This window comes from Capricornis sumatraensis, chromosome 16, assembly GCF_032405125.1.
Source record: "Capricornis sumatraensis isolate serow.1 chromosome 16, serow.2, whole genome shotgun sequence".
Classification (NCBI taxonomy): Eukaryota; Metazoa; Chordata; class Mammalia; order Artiodactyla; family Bovidae; genus Capricornis; species Capricornis sumatraensis.
Window position 1 is genome coordinate 74,422,874 of NC_091084.1, and position 21,636 is coordinate 74,444,509.

At 42.0% G+C, this 21,636-nt stretch overlaps 1 protein-coding gene across 1 annotated transcript in view; it reads left to right on the forward strand.

Annotated features, from left to right (window-relative positions):
- The window catches only part of HSD17B12 (hydroxysteroid 17-beta dehydrogenase 12), a 168,700-nt gene that overhangs the window by 140,837 nt on the left and 6,227 nt on the right, over positions 1-21,636 (forward strand). Inside the window, exons 7-9 of the mRNA XM_068988508.1 lie at positions 1,691-1,725; positions 9,532-9,613; positions 11,219-11,284. Coding sequence (XP_068844609.1) covers positions 1,691-1,725; positions 9,532-9,613; positions 11,219-11,284 — 183 coding nt within the window. The remainder of the gene's footprint in view (positions 1-1,690; positions 1,726-9,531; positions 9,614-11,218; positions 11,285-21,636) is intronic.

Genomic DNA, 21,636 nt, shown 5'->3' on the forward strand with positions numbered 1-21,636 from the left:
AGTTTGAGCAAGCTCCAGGAGTTGGTGATGGACAGGGAAGCCTGGTGTGCTGCAGTCCATGGGATCTCAAAGAGTCGGACACGACTGAGCGGCTGATCTGAACTATATGAGATTACAGCATTACAGAAGGAGGAAGATTGGAGATGCTTCTGGCCAGACTCCTTTTACAGTGTCTCCTTTTTTTTACCTGGAAGATTTGGCCACATCAGATACTTCTGGTGAAACGATTCCCCTGGGCTTTGAAGACATCACTTTGTCTGTTTAGAAGTTGGCAGTGTGTTCTCCTATTATGACACGGTGTTGGTTCAAATTCACATCCTTCCTGGAAAAGTGTATGTGGCAGCTCCAAAGTTGACCTCTGAGTTGAGAGTTCTGCAGAGCAGGTTCTATGTTGGTGAAGTCTGGATGTGTTTTCTTTCTTTGAAGTGTTTCTAGGAAAAGAATGCTCTCTTTGTCAGAATGCTATTTTAATTAAGACATAATGTTATTCAAGATAGAAAGTTTGAGATTCCTGTGCCTGGCATGCATGCAGACTTCTCTGTAACAAAATAGCGTTTGTTTCTTCCCGAACTGATGGTATGCAGGAATCCAGAGTTCATGTTCCAACTTAGGTGCTTAACTGTGATGTGGCCTTGACTAAACCAGTGGATGTCTTAACTTTTCTGAGTTAATAATATCTTAAAACAGAGTTTAGAAGTATTAATAGTTTCTCTCGTCCTAGTATATATATTTAGGCAACAGTCATGAAGTCCTTTAAAAATGAGGTGCCCATAGAATTCCTTGATAGTCCAGCGGTTAGGACTCTCTGCTTCCACGGCAGAGGGCCAAGGTTCAAGCCTTGGTCAGGGAACTAAGATCCTGCATATTGCTTGGCTCGGCCAATAAAAAATAAAAATGCTGGTGTCCCTTTTTTCATTGTTGGTTACTTAAGATGACAGATAATATCAACTTTCTTGAAGGATGCATTTTACTCACAATTAGCTTGAGCAGGAGAAGAAATACATGTGAAGATAAGACTTCATATTTGCCTACATGTCACTTTATGGCATTCTCCTAAAGGTTTTTTGATAGGAGAAAAGTTATTTGATCTGTTAAGATTAGAAAGCTTAAGTAAGTTTGGTAGGCAGGATATTTCTTATAATGTATGTCGTGTACTGAGAATGTATTTTGGGAGACATGGATTTCACCAGAAGTCCTTACTTATTTGAAGATCTCCATGCCAGTATTACATTTCAGGCAAGACTAATTTTAGCCAGGTTCACTGAAAGTGTTTCCAGTGTTATCTCCAGTAATTGCCCCGGGTTCCTTTTTACGCACTCTTGCAAACGTTCAGTCGGGGCTGCTGTCGCCTTCTGTGACGGCCCGTACTTGTGTGGAGTGTGTTCCCCCCAGGGTCGCTCTTGCCTTCTGCATGGCCCATACTCTGTCTGTGGAGGGTGTTTCTCTGTAAATAAATCCATCTCTTATCTATCAAAAAAAAAAAAAAATTCAGGTTTTTCCATAAGAAGGTATGGCAAAACCCAATTGAACTTTTGGCCAACCCAATATATGAAGTCTATAAAATAAACTGCTGTCTGCAGAAGTGGCGAGCAGCTCGGTGAGTCCCCCTCATTTGTGTGGGCAGGTTCTCTTCACTCTCGGTGGCCTGCATCCTCAGTCACCATGGATGTTTTGTTTTCCTCTTTCACAGATGACACGGCTGGTCCTGCCTGGCATGGTAGAGAGGTGAGTCATAAGCTCACACACAAACACTCAAGCTCATGATTATTTATAGGGAGAATCCTTTCTTTGAAAATTTCATTAAAGTGACTAATGAACCTCTCCTCCATGTCTTGGTGACAGAGTAATGTGCCAGGCGAGTCACACGGTAGGGCATGAGTCATCCGGTGGTGGAGGCCTTTTCCCCTCGATTCCCTTTTTATTTCCCTCACCAGGGTGGTGGTGGTTCCTTTACATCAGGATTAAAAAGCCTGCCTGAGTCACCATCACTAACTCAATTGCCTGCTCTTCTGAGGGGGTGGATAGAGTTCCTGGGATATTCCCGGGAATGCCTTCTTAAAGAGGTATGCTGGCAGAGCCCAGCTCAGTGGAGTTTTGTGAAGCGAGACCCCCCCATCCTCTGGTTTTTCTGTTATGGGAGAAAGGATGTATGTGGAACTTAGGCATATTATAAAGCGATCTTAAGGGGTCAGCCTCCCCTACCCCTGCCCTTGGAGAAAAAAGCTTATGTCCTCTAGCTTCAGCTGTATTTGTATTGGGTTCCACTAGGATTTGCTAAATGTCTTCATTTCTCTTGAGAAATGTGTTGCTAAGTCCTTACATTAGGAATAGCAGGAAGTATAACACGAGAATTAAATTCTTTTCCTCCCGTGGAGAAGTCTGAGTGATGGCTAAGCTTTCAAAGCAAACCTGTTGCAAAGGGATGGGCTTGCTTGGTCATTTGCTAAATTTAGGGTTTCACAGTCATCCTTGCTGTGCAAAATGGCTTTGAGTTTGGGAGAGATCCACAGGAATCACAGCTTTGCAAAGAGCCAGGGACCCTACTTCCGTGAAGGTGTCTCCATGACCAGCTCAGGCAAGGATTTACAGCTTATGTTTATCGATTACATATTCTTTGCCAGGTGTTGGGCTGACAATCCGATAAGCATTTGCTTATATAATTTGATAGCCTCCCACCATTGTACAGATGAGGAAACTGAAGTTCGGAATCCATTTTGGTTGGTAGCTACTTTTTCATTTAATTGCTACTTTTTCATTGTAATTGCATTTTATGTGTGATTTTTAATGTCTCAATTGCTTTATTTTAGTAAAATTTCCCTTTAAAACCTCTTAACTACTTACTGATGGTTGAGCATGCCCCTGATGGTGATGATATGAAAGTGAAGACGGTCAAACAAGACCAGAAACCTGAAAGATTATAGAGAATTAGGGCAGACAGACTAGAACTCAAGACGGATGAAATTTGGGATCAGCTTAATTCCAGTTTGGATATCTACAAGTGACACAGTATAAATTCAGGGTAGTATTCTACCCATTAAAAAAAGAAATACTTACATTCCACAGAGGAATTTTTAAGTTTGTTGTTAAAAACCATATCCAAAGAGATACTGCTTATGACTAATCAGACTTGAAGAATCATGGAATTTCATACTTTAATTGAAACCAGTCCCCTCTCATTTGACGTAAAAAGTGAGATCCAAAGAACTTGAGTGCCATGAGGCTACATAATTAGTTAATACATGATACAAAGTGCTCACATGTCTCTGTAGACCTAGGAGCCACCTTCACAGTTGTAGCTGAAGCCTTAGATAAAGAACGCAAAGGAAAGGACCTATCCACTTCCCTGAGTAAAGTTTATCCTATGGAAGATGAATTGGATCCTTGTTTTTAGGAAATCAAGTTGATTTCCTAGAAAGCTGTCATGGGCTGAAGGACTAGTCAGAAATGTAAGGGGGATTTATGAATTGGTACTTGTGGGATAGGAGAAGGAACAGGTCTGTCTGTTTGAATTTAAGGAGTTACTTGTTGTATTAGTCAAGGCAGGCTAACTGCTACAACAGACCACCCCAGAATCTCAACGACTTAAAATTCTAAAGGTTGATCCTCCCCTCACATCACAGTCCAGTGTGGATCAGTGATTAGGACTCTGCTCTACACAGTCAATCCAGGGATCTCAGGCTCCTTCCATCTGGAGTTAAGGGGCCCCTACTCTTCCCTTGGTTTTCCCTGGTGGCTCAGAAGGTAAAGAATCTGCCTGCAATGTGAGAGACCAATGTTTGATCCCTGGGTGGGGAAGATCCCCTGGAGGAGGGCATGGCAGTCCTCTCCAGTATTCTTGCCCAGAGAATCCCATGGACAGAGGAGCCTGGCGGGCTATAGTCCATGGGGTCTCATGGAGTTGGACACAACTAAGCGACTAAGCACAGCACGGTACTCTTTCCATAGGCCTTGCAGTTCTCTGCAGAAATATTTGCACCCAGCCAGCAAATGAGGGAAGAGAGAGGAAGGATGATTTTACAGAGTGTTTTATGGGTCACGCCTCCAAGTGGTGTCCCTGTCTTCTACACTCGTTCCATGGTCTAGAACTCAGTCACAGGCTACAGCTAACTGCAGGGGAGACCAGAAGCGCTGTCAGCTGTGTGCCCAAGCAGGAAGAAAGACTCCAAGTTCACAGATCAGCTCAAAGCCTTCTTGCTTATAAGTGATTTGATCGTAGCCTGCCCATGTGAGCCATCCCCAAATGATCTATTTCCTATGGTTGGTTGCCGTAGGTTTCGTATCTCCATTGAGGAAAAGCAGAGTTCTTCGTTGTGGTGGGATTTTTTTTTTTTTCTTTCACTGATTCTGGTTCTGATGTGTGTGGCTTCCCACACTCTCTAGAACTATAGCCTAGGGCCAACTGACTATCACTAAACAAGTCTCTATAATCAAACTAAGGTATTATTATTACCATAGATGTAGAAAGTACAAAATTATGTTATGGAGGAAACTTGCTCTTTCCACTTCCCTGGAATTATAAACATTGTGTACAGCTGGAGCCAGGAGGTGGTTGCCATAACAACCATGGAAAAGCTAAAAATAGCCCCTTTCATACTGTATTACTTAAGGTGAAATTATGACATGTTATGGTGTTTTAGGGCAGGCAGTTCTCTTTCATGTGGGAAATGTTTGCAAACTTTCTTCAACAAAGCAATATTTGTATAATGTATTTGGATTGCTGGTTCTAATTATATACCTGACCCCTGTGATCCAGAATTCTTTTCTGACATAGAACTCTGTTTTGATATGTTTCTCAGTCTTTTTGAGAACCTGTTAGAGAACTGTCTGTACCAATATTCAGTGTTATGTTTCAGCTTTAAAAAAAAAAAAACTTATGACCCTCCAAGAGCAGACTTAAGTGCTCCCTGATAAGAAGTGAAAATATGAAGAACTGGGATGTAGTCTTTTTTGCACAACCCTCCTTTTTCTGCCATCACTCTCTGTATCCTGTAAGCTGTCCACAGGACCAACCCTGTATTCCAGTGCTTCACAGCAATATTTAAGCCTCCTTCTCACCTGCAGCGTGGAGCAATGATGAGAGTCCCAAGGAAGATGGAAATCAGAGACTTATTTCATGGGAGACCTGCCACTTCCTCCATGACAATACTGTTTAAGAGCTGTGTACAAGGATACTACAGCTATCTGATAGAATAGTGGGGCATGTGTAGAAGAAAAGAGGCTTGGTAACTCTTTCATCCAAGTGATCATTAAGGAGAGTCTTCTAATTGGGAATTTCACTGAACTTAGAAAATTCTAGAAAGCATAACGATAGAAGGCTAAAAATGTAAGGAACTGAATTTCATAGGGTTATGTGTGTTTAATGTCTGGCTTGTGGGAGGGCTAGTCATTGAAGAGAATATTTTTAGATGAAAAAGTGCTTCCTTATCAGCAGTGGTGGTTTCTGCTTTGTCTTTGCAGTATTTTAATTCTAGTAGATCCTCAATAACTTATGCCACTGAGACACCATCGTGTGGCTGTTAGCACGTAAGCAGCATGATGAATTAAGAAGGTTGTATCACAGAAAATGTTACTGGACTTGTTTATTTGGATATTTGTCATAACAGACTGGAAATGCTCAGAAATATGAGCATCGGGAGTCTTCATTATGGAACTTCAGCAAATATTCTTAATGTACCTTCCAATCTTAGAATTGTTCCCCAAGTCCCTGGAAAATGAGAGATTAGCCAGGGTTTGGTTTTATGTTTGTTTCTGTGTGCAATTAAGCGCACATTTTGTTCTTCTGCTTGATATAACAGAGTTGTCGTGAGTCTGGCTGTGCCATGGAAACTAGTTTGACGTCACTAATTCTGCGTAGATGGGAGATTAGCACTAGATAGAGTAGTTGATTTTAGAGGCTGGTCCTTTGTGTCTCTCGGTCCCAAATGTTCATCCCCATCTCTATGTAAAGAATAGATACTGTATACAGTACAGAGAGTAAGACAACTCTGCAAAGGTGTTATTTGTGATCCAGACAAAACAAAGTTGAATATCATTATCCTTGGAGAGAAAGAGAGCCTTGTGTGTGGGAGGGTTTTTGCAAGACAAACAAATAACGTGCGCTGCTTTGCAGCACAGTGTTTTTGTGGAATGGGTGGTTTTTTTCCTCTGCTGTCATTTTGGTCCACTGATAAATGCTGTCTGTTTCGTGTTTACTTAAATCTAGTGCATTCTCTGTTTAGACTTTCTGATGCATTTTAGAGTGCAAATATTGTGTTTTGAATAAAGTATCTTTCAATTCTGACTTTTCACTTAAGTCAAACTAACTCTACCCCCTGGAAATTTTTAAATTAAGGTAGAATATTTGAGAAACAAAAATCTCACTTGCCTCAAGGAGTAAACAGTTCAAAGCACATGCTTGCATAATTGTGGCAGACCATATTTGACTGTTGGTCTGTATTAATTTTGCAAGCAAGAACAAGGTTTTTATTATCTTGCAATGAACTTTCCTGTATTGAAATCATTGCTTTGGTGAGTGGCATTTTAGGAATCCATTTTGATGTGGTCAAGATTTCCTTTAAAAAAAAATTTTTTTTTAAATATTTATTGATTAGGTTGCATTGGGTCTTAGTTGCAGCACACAGGATTTCAGTCTTCATGGCTCCATGTAGGATCTAGTTCCCTGGGCAGGAATTGAACCCCAGGCTCTCTGCGTTAAGAGTTCAGAGTCTTAGCCACTGGACCACGGGCAAGTCCCTAAAAATGTTTTTAATAACTTTTGAACTTTAACTTTTGGAAGACTTTTAAATTGTATTTCACTTGTGAGAAAGGAAAGAAACAGAATGTAAGATTTTTGTTCAAGGGCACATGCCGCCTTTTTAGCCACATTGAGTATTATCTAGCCCAGAATCCCACTGATTAAACCAGCAGTGATCAGCTACAGTGGAAAACATCATCTTCTACAACTTCTTCAGAATGGGTTTTCTTCACTTGCTGTGATGAGTGAGGATATAGCAGTTCCTGGTTATATGAGAAAATGTTAAAACACCACCTGAACTTAGATGGATGCTTGGGGCTCAGGACAGGGTGCAAAGATTTGGGCTTATTCTCAGAAAGCAGATTGTATTGCAGGAGATAGCTTCTACTTGATTGGGATCTGCTTTTAACTCAAAGGAAACATATTCCAATAAATTATAAATATATTTCACTCTCTCTATATATATGGATTTATTGAGATAGATACATTTCACATGTCCTAAAATCCACTCATTTAAAGTGTACAATTTGGTGGTTTCTAGTATATTTACAGAGTGTATCATCACCATAGTCTAATTTCAGAACATTTTTAACACTCTAAAAAAATAAAGATATTTTAAACATCATAAATTAGTACTGTATTAAAAGTCTAAGTAACAAAGGTGGTTTTTAACCCCTTTTAATCAAAGGAATTCCTCACAAATATAGATAAAATGAAATTACTAGATAAGTAATTGCTAATTCACCTGTTTTTATCTTAGAATAATTGAGTTCTAAGTCCTGATAGACATTCTTACTCTTAAAATTTAAAAAGAAAAGCCTTTTCTGTCTGTGTGAGAGACACAGGCAGAAACTACAAGAATGATATAATTAATACATTGACCAAATATTTCGAACTTCCTGCAGAAAATTTGAGATTTGATTTCTATGTCCAACTTGTTAATTGAGTCACCACTTAGGAAAGTGTATATTACTAATAAAGACTTCAGTTCAAAAAAACAGAAGCCAAAAAACAACTCACTTTCAGTGACTCATTAAGTGGAGGGTCCAGACTTCCATTTGATGGTTGAAGTGGCATCTCGCCTAGAGGCTGGCAGATGGTCTGAATGACCTTTGGGGATTATTTCTTCTCAGATTTATGTCTAAAATAACTTAGAAGCCATTTGATCTTGTTTCTTTTATTATTTTGCATAAGAAGGGCCTATATAGTCCTTTTAAAAAATACAAAAAAAAAAAGGCCTTGGGAAGTAAATTCAGGCCAAGAATAATGAGAAAGTAAGAGTTTCCCTGATAGCTCAATTGGTAAAGAATCCTTCTACAGTGCAATCCTTCTACAATGCAGGAGACCCCGGCTCTATTCCTGGGTAGGGAAGATCCCCTGGAGAAGGGATAGGCTACCCACTCCAGTATTCTGGAGCTTCCCTTGTGGCTCAGCTGGTAAAGAATGCACCCGCAATGAGGGAGACCTGGGTTCGATCCCTGAGCTGGGAAGATCCCCTGGAAAAGGGAAAGGCTACCCACTCCAGTATTCCAGCCTGGAGAATTCCATGGATGGTATAGTCCACAGGGTCGCAAAGAGTTGGACACGACTGAGCAACCTTCACTTTCAAGTTGAAAGAAAGGCTTCCCAGGTATCACAGTGCTAAAGAATCCATCTGCGAACTCAAGAGATGCAAGATACCGGGGTTTGATCCCTGGGTAGGGAAGATCCCCTGTGAAGGAAATGGCAACCCACTCCAGTATTCTTGCCTGGAGAATCCCATGGACAGAGGAGCCTGGCAGGTTACAGTCCGTGGGGTCACACAGAGTCGGACACAGCTGAGCGACTGGGCATGAAAGTTGAAGGACAGGAACCTGGTCTAGAGGGCAGGGGACAGGCAGAGTCAGATTGACATAGCTGAATAAGGGGACCAACTCCCCAGGGAGAATGGATTTGAGGACCAAAAGTTGGTTGTTAGTTCTGTCTAAAATTCCTAAAACCCTAATTTCACACTTTACCCAAGCCATATACAACTGCTAACAACCTGTGTATTTGCAGCATTGCTTTTCTCAAACTAATTTTTACTTATTTGTAGAACGAGTCATTCCTGGTAACTTTCTGACTTTGAAATCTCACATTAGTTTCTAAAAGTTACAGTAGAAATTGAGCTTTGCCTTTTGGCAAAAGAATATGATTTGGCGAACTATGGAGTAGCTGTCTTAAGAGTCAGCTCTTCATTTAGCACGTGAATGCCTACCACCTGGAAAGGTAAGAAAGCGGGGCATAGACATTCATTCATGTGTGTACCTGTTAGATGCTCACCACAGGCAGAGTATTGTGAGGAAAAGTATAAATTAAAAGCTATGATGTCCAGAATCTGATGGGTTTTATGAGGGATTAAAATGTTGATAATCATAGAGTGATTAAGTGCTGCAGCACGATAGTATGTGATAATGTACCAAATTAAGAGCATACCAGGAGTATGAGAGTGTTTTTACAAGTGATAATTCTTGGTGCTATAGCCAGAAAAGACCTCAGAGAATAGAAATCAGCTTGAGAAGACTGAAGATCTAATCCGGTCATGCCCCAGATTACTAAGACTGAGAAGTGAGCTAATTGCAAAGCAGAGCTATTTTTAGTTGATTGAGTTATGCCTCATTCACTGACCAAGCATAGCACATGCTGATGAAAGGCAAGGAGAGAGGTGGGTTAGAAAAACAGCCAGGTTATTCTGTTTTAAATAATTTTATATATCTCAATCTGTAACTTACAATTGTATATTTGATTTCACTCTGTTTACATGCATCTTCTTTTTTTAGATCTAAAGGGGTAATTCTGAACATCTCCTCAGCCAGTGGCATGTACCCAGTCCCACTGTTGACCATCTACTCTGCAACCAAGGTGAACAGTTTTTTAGTAAATGGTGTCAAAAGAAGAATAAAGAATAGTTTTCAGTTTGAAAAATAAGAGATGGACTTTCTTGAAGTTCTGTCTTTAGCCATTTTCAAATGGACTAAGAAAAAAAGGAAAATAGCCAATCCTAGTTTCAGAAGAGCTGGAGCTGGAGATAGACTGATTGGTATCAACTTTACCACCAAGATCTCAGATCCACAGATGATTTTTTTTTTTCTTCATAGTTTACTGGTTTTAAAATTGGTATTTGTACTTTCCCATAGAGAGCTGGTCTGGGCCAGTTAGCTCAGCTGATCAGAACGCGGTGTTAATGAGTCTAAGACGGGATTTGGTTCCTGAATGACTCAGCATACAGCTCAAGTGCCACGTCCGCAGAACTGAACAGCAGGATTGCAGCTAGTCAGCACATAGGCAGACATAGCAGACACGAGATAGATGGGGAAACTGTGAATGTTTGGCAACATTATTCAAAATTCATAGATATTTACTGCCACTTCTGGAGTGAGATAAGAATTTCCAGAGCTCTCTGTAAGATTCCATAATTCTATACCACACCACCATTCACCTCTTCACACTGCTACCAGGACAGTGATTTAGAATGCATTTTATACTGCCTGCAGGTCAATAGCATTATTCTCAAAGACATTGTTGAAGCATAGGATACATCTCTGAAGTAAAGGTGACCACTGAGACACTGCTTTTAGGGGAAAATGAGCAAAATAAAATGCACAGTAAGAACTTGCATTGTGCAGGGGGTTAAAAAAGAGCAAAATACCTGCCCTCTTTTCCCTTGCCGTTTGGCCCCTGGAAAAAACTGAAAAGTAATGCATTTTGAAAAAGCTTGGCCTGGCCCCCCACCCTGGAATCTACCTGCTTTCTTTATCTCTGAAACATACAGTAGGCATGTTTAAAATGAACACCATGTTTCTTGAAGTGATTGGTGAACTTCTTCTTGCCTGTTCTGCTCTGCAGGCACAAGACTATTAATATTATTAACAGGGACTCTAGTGGAGTCATCACTGATACATTTCAAGCCTGAGGTTGAGTCCACATTTGAAAAAAGTAGTATATTTTACAAATAGATGTAGAGTTGTTCTGTTGGAAGAAGATGGGCTGTCACGTTCATCTCTGCACTTCTTGGATCTTGCCGTCCCAAAGGACAAAGAGAATGCTTGCTCCTTTCTTCTCTTTACTGACAACAAAATCCCCGTAGAACAGACTTGAACGGAATTCATACTGTGTTTCTGTTCGAATGGCAGGTGGGGGAAGAGGGACATATCCTTTGTTATATAATAAGAGGTTTTTTCTTGGAAAGTAATTTTCTGAAAACAGAAAAGATAAAGAAGAGCCTTTTCCAGTTCAATCAGAATTTGATTTAGATATTATATTTGGTGAAAGAATACTTAATTAGGTGGCAGATAAAACATGAGGTTTTGAGGGTTGTTGTTTTTTTTAAGGTCTTGTCTTCATCTGAAGTGAAAAGAATGATTAGAAACTATAGTGTTAAATGGTTAGTTGATTATTTTTGTTTCCATGGCTACAGATCAGGCCGATTGATGTAATGTGTGTGTTCTCACTCCCGCCCCCTCCCAGGCTTTTGTGGATTTCTTCTCTCAATGCCTCCATGAGGAATATAAGAGCAAGGGCATCTTTGTGCAGGTGAGTAGAGTTCGTTTCAGTTAAGTATCCCTGTTTTTGTGTGGTTTCCACAGCAACTGTTGCTGTCTTGGCAACGAAAGAAAATCACATTCCTAAGTAAGTGAATGTGACGTTAACACACCGTTAAAGGCATGGTTTCTTTTCCTTTATGCCCTTAAATCTAGATTTTAAACAGTTATTCTCTAGAATTTTAAAGCAATTACCCCTAAAGTAGAACTATGCAGCATAAACAGTTGGTGCATAGTAATTGTAAATGCTTACGATTTTATTTTGAAAGAATTAGACCATCAGTATCTCTTAGCTGCCGAGTATGCAAGGAGTGCCACTGTTTATTAATGATAGGAGATGAAAGTGCTGAATAAAGCTAACTTTTACTAAAGTGAGGATGACTGCATTTACCAGGTTGATATAGGTATGGTAGTGATTTTTTTACTTTTTTAAAATTGTGGTAAAATATACACCAAAAACACCATTTCGGCCGCTTTTAAGTGTTCAGTTCAGTGCCCTTAAGTACATTGACATTGTCCACAGCCATCACTACCTTCCATGTCCAGGATTTTTTGCAGTTGTCCAAAACTGAAACTTTGTATCCTTTAAACAGTCACTTTCCATTTACCCTCCCCCAGCCTCTGACAACCACTGTTCTACTTCTTGTCTCTGAATTTGACTACACCAGGTACTTCACAGGAGTGGAATCCTACAGTATTTGTCTTTTTGTGACTGGCTTATTTCACTTAACATAATGTCTTCAGGGTTCATCCATGTTACAGCATGTCAGAATTTCCTTTTTAAGGCTTAATGTAATTCTGTTACTGGTATATGTCACGTGTGTTTATCCATTCGTCTGTCGATGGGCACTGGGGTGCTTCCACCTCTTGGCTGCTGTGAATAATGCTGCTTTGAACGTGGGTTTACACCCATCTCTTTGAGACCCTGCTTTCAGTTCTTTTGGATATGTACACAGATGGAATTGCTGGATCATATGATAAGTCTTTTTTGGAAGAATCACCTTCCTGTTTTCCACAGTATAATAGCTGCCCTATTTTATATTCCTACCAGCAGTGTATAAGGGTTCCAATTTCTCTGCATCCTCACCAATGTTTGGTATTTTCTTTTCGTTTGTTTTTAATAATAGCCATTCTTATGAGTGCTTCCCAGGTGGCACCATGGTAAGGAATCTGCCTGCCAATGCAGGAGACACCAGAGACGTGGGTTCGATCCCTGGATCCTCTGGTGGAGGAAATGGCAACTCACTCCAGTACTATTGCCTGGAGAATTCCATGGACAGAGGAGCCTGGCGGGCTATAGTCCATGGGGTCACAGATTCAGACACAACTGAGCGACTGATCTGAGCTGATGCTTATGCGTATGGAGTGGTTATCACATGGCGGTTTTGATTTTGATTTGCATTTCCTTAAGGATTGATGATGTTGAGCATCTTTTCAAGTGTGTACTGGCCACTTGTCTATTTTCTCTGGAGAAGTATCTATTCAAGTTCTTCACCATTTCATTAGGTTGTTTGCTTTTTTATTTTTGAATTGTAGGATGTCTAGATATATTCTGGACATTAACCCTTTATTAGATATATGGTTTACAAACATTTTCTCCCAGTCTGTGGGTTACCTTTTCATTCTGTGTGTGGTCTCCTCTGACACCCAAAAGGTTTAAAGTTTGATGCAGTCCACCTTATTTTTCATTGCTGTTACCTGTGCTCTTGGTGTCATAGCCAAGAAACCATTGCCAAGTCAAATGTCGTGAGGCTTTTGGCTGGGTTTAAAAAAAAAAAAATTATTGAAGTATAATTGATTTTCCCCTTTATGTTTTCCTCTAAGAGTTTTACAGTTTTAGCTCTAATATTTAGGCCTTTGATCCATTTTGACTTAATTTTCAGAGAGGCCTTTGATTTTATTATGTAGCTAACAGATACAATGCTGTGAAAATACAATACAAAACTAATCCAGTGAAGGGGCTTTTATGGGGATCAGTCTCAAATCAGCTATCGCTCAACACAAAGAAGTGATGGCTCACGGTATTTCCATGGTTAGGCACATTTTTATCAATGTCTTGGGAGAGATTGCAATCCTTATCTCATTCCTGCTCCTGCCCATGGCCTGTGCCCACCTCTTCACACATCCAGTGTTCATTATGGCTTTCCATTCTGTGAGCCTAGTATTTTCCTTTTTGCACTCTGAAGCCCCAGACGACCAATCACAATACAAACAGCTAATGTTAGAGGGAATACTTTTCAGGTACCGTGCTAGGCACTTCATATGTCTCTGTGTGTTTCATGGCATCTCCTAATGATCTCAGTGTTAGTCACTCATTCGTGTCTGACTTTGTGACCCTTCGTACTGGAGCCTGCCCAGCTCCTCTGTCCATGGACTTCTCCAGGTGAGAGTCCTAGAGTGTGTTGCCATGCCCCTTTCCAGGGGATCTTCCTCACCCAGGAATTGAACCCACATCTCTTATGTCTCCTGCATTGCAGGAAGGCTCTTTTCCGCTAGCACCACCTGGGAACCCCACTGAACGTTCATTGGATCCATCTGGCCAGGCAGAAGGCGCTGGACTGCTTAGCTCCATTTCCTCCCTTATATCTTCAGCGTAAATATTTCCTCATCTTCCAGGGTCAGTTAAATGTCTCCCCCAAGGGATCCTTTGAAGGGATCCTTCCATATCATAGCCCTTTGGTGTTATTCCAGTCTGCAGCTCCCCATGAATACAGGGTACTCTGGGAGGTCAGGGTTTTCAAGATTTCTGAATTTTATATGGAGCTACTATATGCTCCCCGGAGAAGGCAGTAGCATCCCACTGCAGTACTCTCGCCTGGAAAATCCCATGGATGGAAAAGCCTGGTAGGCTACAGTCCATGGGGTCGTGAAGAGTAGGACACAACGAGCGACCTCACTTTCACTTTTCACTTTCATGCATTGGAGAAGGAAATGGCAACCCACTCCAGTGTTCTTGCCTGGAGATCCCCAGGGACGGCGGAGCCTGGTGGGCTGCCGTCTATGGGGTCGCACAGAGTCAGACACGACTGAAGCGACTTAGCAGCAGCAGCAGCAACATATGCTCCCCACCTCCTAGTCTCTTGACACCAGTTATTTTAATGCTAATAGTCTGAACCTGCTACACAGAATGTGTTGTATTTTGGTAACAGGAGATCAGTAAAGCACTCAGGGGAGGTCAGGCCTCATGTGCCACACTGTGTCATGCCATCTTCTCATTCTGATGAATCAATTATATTCAAGCTATTAACTTATATTTTTAGCTAATAATTTTTAAACACTATGGAGACCCAGTAGGAATCTTAAAGGTCCATTGGTGAGTGACCTGGAGGCAGTGTGACCAGAAGCTGCCAAGTGTTTCAGTGACAAAAGGGAGTCTTAGGCCTTGTGAGCACAGATGAGCAGTTTCCAAAATTCAGTGAACACACAAGGCTGTTTCTTCTCTTATTTCCGGTCTGATTTCCCTCAAAGATCTTTTCTGCATTTTCTCTGCCTGTTGATCTGTGACCAGCCGCTACTATCGAAACACATTAGCATTTGTTTCGGAAATATTTTACTTTGATACACGTTTCTTTTTCTTAAAGATGGATTATCAATGATGTGATTTCATTGACCCCTGTGTTCCTTCATGGGAATTCACTCAAAGTTTAGACTTAGAGTGACCTTGGTGAAAAACCAAAAACCGCAATGTTTGTGAGGAAAAGTAGTCATTTCTGCATGAACACGTCAGAATGCTGAAGTAGAAGAGACTCTCATGTTAACTCTGACCAAAGGGATAAGAAAAAATAAATCCGGTCTAACTGCAGCTCCGTTACGGAGTATTGGTTTTTCTCTGGTGGTGTGTGGTCTGCGCAGTCTCTCGGGTGAGGAGTATTCATCAGCTGCTTTCCCTTCCACTGCTTCCCACATCCCGTTTCCTGGGTGATCTGATTCCAAACAACCGAGATGTGTAGCCCTCCTTCAGAGTCCTCCGGTGGCAGCGCATCAAGTTCAGGGTTGGATTCAGACCCCATGAGGCCTTCGCCTCTGACCGCTCCATCGTCCCACCCTGAACTCCAGCCAGAGCGGACCCTGCCCGTGGCCGGCCCCTCCTCTGCCTGCACGCCCTCACCCCACTCCTCTGCCAGCCTCCTCTTCACACTTGCTCCCCGCCCATCTTCCAGGGCTCCGGCCTCGCTTCACCTGGGAAACCTTATCTCAGCTGCTGGGTGCACGTGGTTACACCTTCCCTTTTGCTGTCTTCTTTCTTTCTTTTTTAAAAAGTGGATTTATTTGGCTGTCCTGGGTCTCCGCTGTGTGCAGGCTTCTCTCGCTATGGCGAGCAGGGGCTGCCCTCTCGCTGCGGAGCACGGGCTCTAGAGCATTCACGCTCCAGCAGCTGCGGCCCCTGGGCTCAGCGGGTGCGGCCCCTGGGCGCTGGAGCACAGGCTGTGTCGTTGCGGTGCACGGGCTTAGTTGCTCTGCGGCAGGCAGGACCTTCCCGGTCCGGGGGTGGGACCTGTGTCTCCTGCATTGGCAGGTGGAGTCTTTACCCCTGAGCCACATGAGAGAGGGGAAGCCCCTCTCTCATTTCTTATTACATATCTGTGTCTGATACTATCTGGCCACAAACTCCCCCGTCCCCTCCCAACCAATACACTGTGTCCAGTGTACTGGGGCTTTTTATCCTGTCTGTCTCTGTCACTCACGGCAGGTGTAGTGTGGGGCACACCTGACAGCTGCCCTCTGCTGGCCTCATGCAGGACCCTGGCTGTGCATGGCGATACACAGTCCTCTGTTTTTCAGGCCTTTTGAGCTGCTTCTGGTGCTCACATAGGCCTCTGGGCTTGAATTTTCAAATTCTCTATCTAGAGGGCTTCCAGGCTAATGCTATGATGTCACACTTCAGTTTCTTCTAATCTTTGGAAGACAAGTTCGCTTTCTAGGTCTGTGTCCACATGGAGATATGACAGATGGCTCTTTGGGGAGAGGGAGAGAGAATTTTTTCCAGGTTCTGAATTGTTTTCTGTTCATTCCTTTGTTATATTTTTTCCTTTGCTTTGCTCTCCTCGTCTTTCCTTCAACTTCTTTCCTATAATTTTGTAAGCACATTTAACATTTCCTTCATGAATTCAGATTTGCCAATAGATTTGGCAAAGCATTTCCTGGAAACACAAACAACAGTGACAACAAGTGATAAGAAACATCTTAGAGGTGCATTTTGACTCTGTTAACGTTAGAATAGAGGCTAAGAAAAACATTGTTGTAAATCTCATTGAAAGTTGCTCTGTCAGTAAGAATGATCAGTTCTCAGTATTACGCTATAACTAAATCGCAGTCAAAATTATACTTAACTCTTTCAGAGGGCAAAGTCGTAAGTGATCTGACTGGCTAGTTGGTGGGCCCCAATACCAGGCTCCATCTCTTAATGGCAAGCAAGTAAGAAAGAGCTGAGACTAAGTTGACATCCTTAAACTGTACTTCTTGAATTCTTATTCTGTAAAACTTTCACAGGCTTTCTTGTGTGTGTGTTTTGATTTGGAAGTAATTTCAAATCTGTAGAAAGCTTGTAAGAATAGTACAAAGAACACCCCAGTATTCTTTATGCAGATTCACTTGTGGTTAATATTTTGCTCGGTTTATTTTATCATTGAGAGGTGAGCTGCATGTATCATGTTTCTTTACCTCCAGATCCTTCAATGTATTTTCAAAGAATAAGGATACCCTTATAACTAATCACAATACAGTTACCAACTTTACAGTTAACTTTGATGTAGTATTCTTATCTAACCTACCACCTGCGTTCTAATTTTTGACCTCACGGTATCTCTCATCTTGGCTGAGCTGCGTGGCTTATGGGATCTGAATTCCCCTATCAGGAACTGAACCCAGACCATGGCAGTGAAAGCCCCAAATCCTAACCATTAGGCCGTCAGGAAACTCTTTCTCGTAATATTACTCTCAAAATACTCAGAGGGAACTGCTGGGGAGGTGGGGCTGCCGTGGCAAAAAGACAGATGGAGTCCCTGCTGTGGCAGAGTTTATATTTAGTGGGAAGGAGACAGACAATAGGCAAGCAAGCACACACATGAATGAGATGGCTTCACATAGTGGTCCATTCCATGAAGACTCTAAAGGAGGATGCTGTGTTGGGGGCGTGGGGGAGGTATAGGGAATTTAGGAATTTCCCCCTCTGGATTGGTCGCGTGGGTTTGAGTAACGCCTGGGTCTGTGCTCTTTCTGACAGGCCCTCGTGCTTCTCCCTGGGGTGTTATCCTGCACCATAGCCTTCTTGCTTGGAGCTGGAAAGCCAGGTCTCTGGAAATGTTCTCAACATGGGGATCATTTGCTAACTGAAACTACCCATTAGGTTTAGTTTGAAAGGGAAAGTGTCAGTTGCTCAGTCATATCCGACTCTTGGCAATCCCATAGTTTCCTCTGTCTATGGGATTTCCCAGCCAAGAATACTGGAGTGGGTTGCCATTCCCTTCGCCAGGGGAATCTTCCTGACCCAAGGATCAAACCAGGGTCTCCCTCATTGCAGGGGATTTTTTTACCGTCTGAGCCACCAGGGAAGCCCAGGTTTAGTTTACCTGACTTTTTACCAAAGGAAAGATGAGGATGCAGGTGGAGACCATTCAGACCCAAAGAAGGCAGGTGTAGGTTTCAGCTGGCCTGGCCTAAAAGTGAAGGGGGAGCTTGTCACACTTAGCAAGAGATTGCAAAAGAATTTAGAATAAGTTCCATTTAAATGTGAACTTATCATAATGGAGAAAATCTTGGGGCTCCACTCTCTAAGAGTCCTGCCTTCCAGTTGTTTGTTTCTCCTCGGTGATGAGAGTTGGCAGTTTTGTTAATTCTTTAAAAAACATAGTTTTTAGAATAAATTTAGAAAACAAGTCAGACAAATTGAAGTGAGGGAGCAAACAAGATTCCAGTTTATTTTGTTAATGAAAGAAGATATTCTTTGTATATTTTGTTAAAGCATTTTATTGCTTAGCGTAATCAGATCTACGAGGCTTCAACGAGCTAGAAAGCTCAACGTGGAGAAATAGGTGTTGGGAATGAAAATGTAAGTCCTCATACCTTCTTCTTGTTAATTGCCAGTGACAATAAAAGAAGGCAATGGTGTGTGTCTTTAGTGCAAATGGAGTCTAAATACAGAGAACAATGAAGCAGCAGAAAGATTCTCACAGGAGATGGTTATATCTGGTCAACTGCACCAACGTTGAGAAATATCTTTAAGAATAATAAAATTAGTCCCATTGGGATCTTTGGACCCAGACCCCTTCCAACTAGGTGAATCCTTATTTTTGTCAGTGATCATGGCTGTTTTTCCTCGGCCTTTTAAGTAACGTTGCACCGCAAGAACTAAAAACCTAAAGTGTCCTTTAGTGAGAGTGTTTAGTCGCTCAGTCGTGTCCGACTCTGGGACACCATGAACTGTAGCCCACCAGGTTCCTCTCCATGGAATTCTCCAGGCAAGAATACTGGAGTGGGATGCCATTCCCTTCTCCAGGGGATCTTCCTGACCCAGGAATTGAACCCAGGTCTCCCGCATTGTAGACAGAGTCTTTACCGCCTGAGTCACCAGGGAAGCCCTTCTTCAAACACACTAAATCTGTATCCATAAAGGACTGAGATATCCAAGTGGTTATCGGAGTCATTTTTCTATAGCAAATGGTGTTCTTATACCTCTTACGGGATATAAAATGTTAGCTAAGTTTTTCTTTCTAAATCCATTATGAAAAATATAAATATTAGAAAACTTGGAAAATAATTGCTAACACATATGAGAGTTCAAGTCCCACACTCTCTAACTGACAATGTTGTATTTAATCCTTGTAATAATGCAATAAGGAAGATGCTGTATACCCCAGGGAACAAACCAAAACTCAATATTTTGCTCAAAATCTCACGACTAGTAAATAATTGAGTGGAATTTGAATCCAGGTCTATTGATTTCAGAGCTGATGTTCTGCCCCCTGTATCTAGCTTATTCTTTCTTTTACACCCGAAATTCCATCAGGATTCCCGTATTCCCATCAGGAAATCCTCCTGACTTTAGTTGATCCTTTAAACACATCCACTACCTGACCACTTCTCATGACCCACCGCTGCTGCGAAGCTGAGCCACCATGACCTCTTGGCTGGGCCTTTTGCAGTGTCCTCCTGTGTGGCCTCCCCACTCCCACCCCTGCCAGCCCCACAGTCTGCTCCTGCAGAGCGATCTGTTTAAAGCATAACCCATGTCGTTTTACTCCTCTGCTCAAAATCGTCCTGTGTTTTTTCATCTCTTTCAGAGTAAAATCATGAGTTCTTATGACCTGCCTTGTTCTCATTGCAAGCATTCCACATTACCTTGCCCCCACCCCTGCTATTTCTCTGACCTCCCTGCAGTTCCTCAAACGCTCCAAGCACAGTCAGGACCTTTGCACTTGCTGTTCTTCCAGTCTAAGGCTCTTTATCCAGGTATCCTTTTGGCTTGCTCTCTCCCTTCATTGTAATCTTTGTTTATATGTGATCATATCACATATATGTTACCATATCAGAGAGGGCCCTTCTTGATCACCTGCAGTAACAGCCCCCATCACCTCCATCCTTCACTCAGGTTTATTTCCCTTCTTCCTTTTTTATCATCACTGCCAATCTTATAGACATTCTTTTACCATCTGTTTATAGATTCTATGCACCAGGCCTTCCCCCAACTAAGAATGTAAGCTCAGTAAGGTCAGGGATTCTGTCTTTGTTCATAACTGAATTCTGAGTGCCTAAATCAGTGTTCTAGTAGGTGCTTAGGAAGCACTTGTTGTTGAATACATGCTTTTTTTGGGTGAGATTTACGCTGTTTATCCTGTGGTTCTCTGCATTTTAATGTACAAATTCCACATATATGGAAGTAGGTCATTTGTAAGATTATCAGCCAGCCAGTGTTGATCAAGGATCGTCTTTGTGCGGAGCACAACACTTCAACTCCTTTATTTTGTGCTTAGGTCCTTTGTAGCTAATGTTACTGTAGGGCCTTTGCTCATTGCTGCGGAATCAGGGATCTCTGCACCATCAGAATGATTCCTTCTTCCTAACATTTTTCTAGAAAGTCCAAGGATTTGTTTCTACCAATGAGATAATCAAGGGCCCTTTGGTGAAAATGCTCATCTCATGGTCTGCAAGTGAAATAACCCAATCTCAGACAGCAAAGAGTCTGCCTGCAGTGTGGGAGACCTGGGTTCGATCCCTGGGTCAGGAAGAATCCCTGGAGAAGGAAATTGCAACCCACTCCAGTATACTTTCCTGGAGAATCCCATGCAGGCTGCAGTCCATGGAGCTGCAAAGAGTCAGACACGACCGAGCAACTTCACTTTCCTTTCCAAAACTAGGATCTAGGTATGTGATGATTCAGATTTTCTGGAGGATATCAGATCCTCCATGTACTCATCCATGGAGGATGAGTACGCAGACTTAAGGGAAGAGATTCCCTGAAGCGCCTCCTAGGAGCTGCAGCCTCTGCCTTGAGAATGTGTGCCGGCTTCCCTGGTAAACGTAATGCTCGTACAAGGCAGATCAGACCCCATGTTGAGAATTGCATATTGTACAAACAGACTGGAGCCTGGTGTCCTCTGGATCCTTGTTTCCCAAAGCATGGCTGGGGGTTGTTGTAGTCATCTTTACATTTGAGAAGGCATATTCAGTACACAGATGACGACATGAAAGATCACTACCATGTGAAGTTAGAAGGTTTGGTGTTTGATTCTTGAACACTTGCTGTGCAGAGCTGGGCATCCATCTTTCTCCTATTTGATGACATCAAGTTGTAGTTAAACTTCCAGTTCTGAATCGAGGGCCCCCTAAACTGTTCCCTAAAGACCAGATACCTCAGCAAGCTACTCAGTGGGTTAGAAAAAGGATATCAAATTTATCTCCAGGGATTTTTTTTTATAGGCTGATGCAAGGATAAAACATCACAGCTTTGCTTTATGGCCTAGTTAATGATTTTCGGTTTAAAGACCAGGGCATGTGCCTGCATCTGTAGCTGTCAAGGGTCAAGCTGTTTCCAGGCTGACTGTATTTATCACAGCAAATTGTTGAGCTTAAGCAACTTTTAAAATTTGTTGTGTTCTGCCCAAAATACTTCCTATGAAAGTATGGGTATCTTCTTGACCGGTTCACTATAATGTTTCCTTGCATAGACAGGGAAGACAGGAAAGGTGGATTAATGATCATTTATTGGGTTTTAGTTTAACTGTTTAGATGACATTTTGACCTATAAGATATTTCCTTGTTGTTGTTCAGTCACTAATCATGTCCAACTCTTTGCGACCCTGTGGACTGCAGCACGCCAGGCTTCCCTGTCCTTCATCCTTCACTATC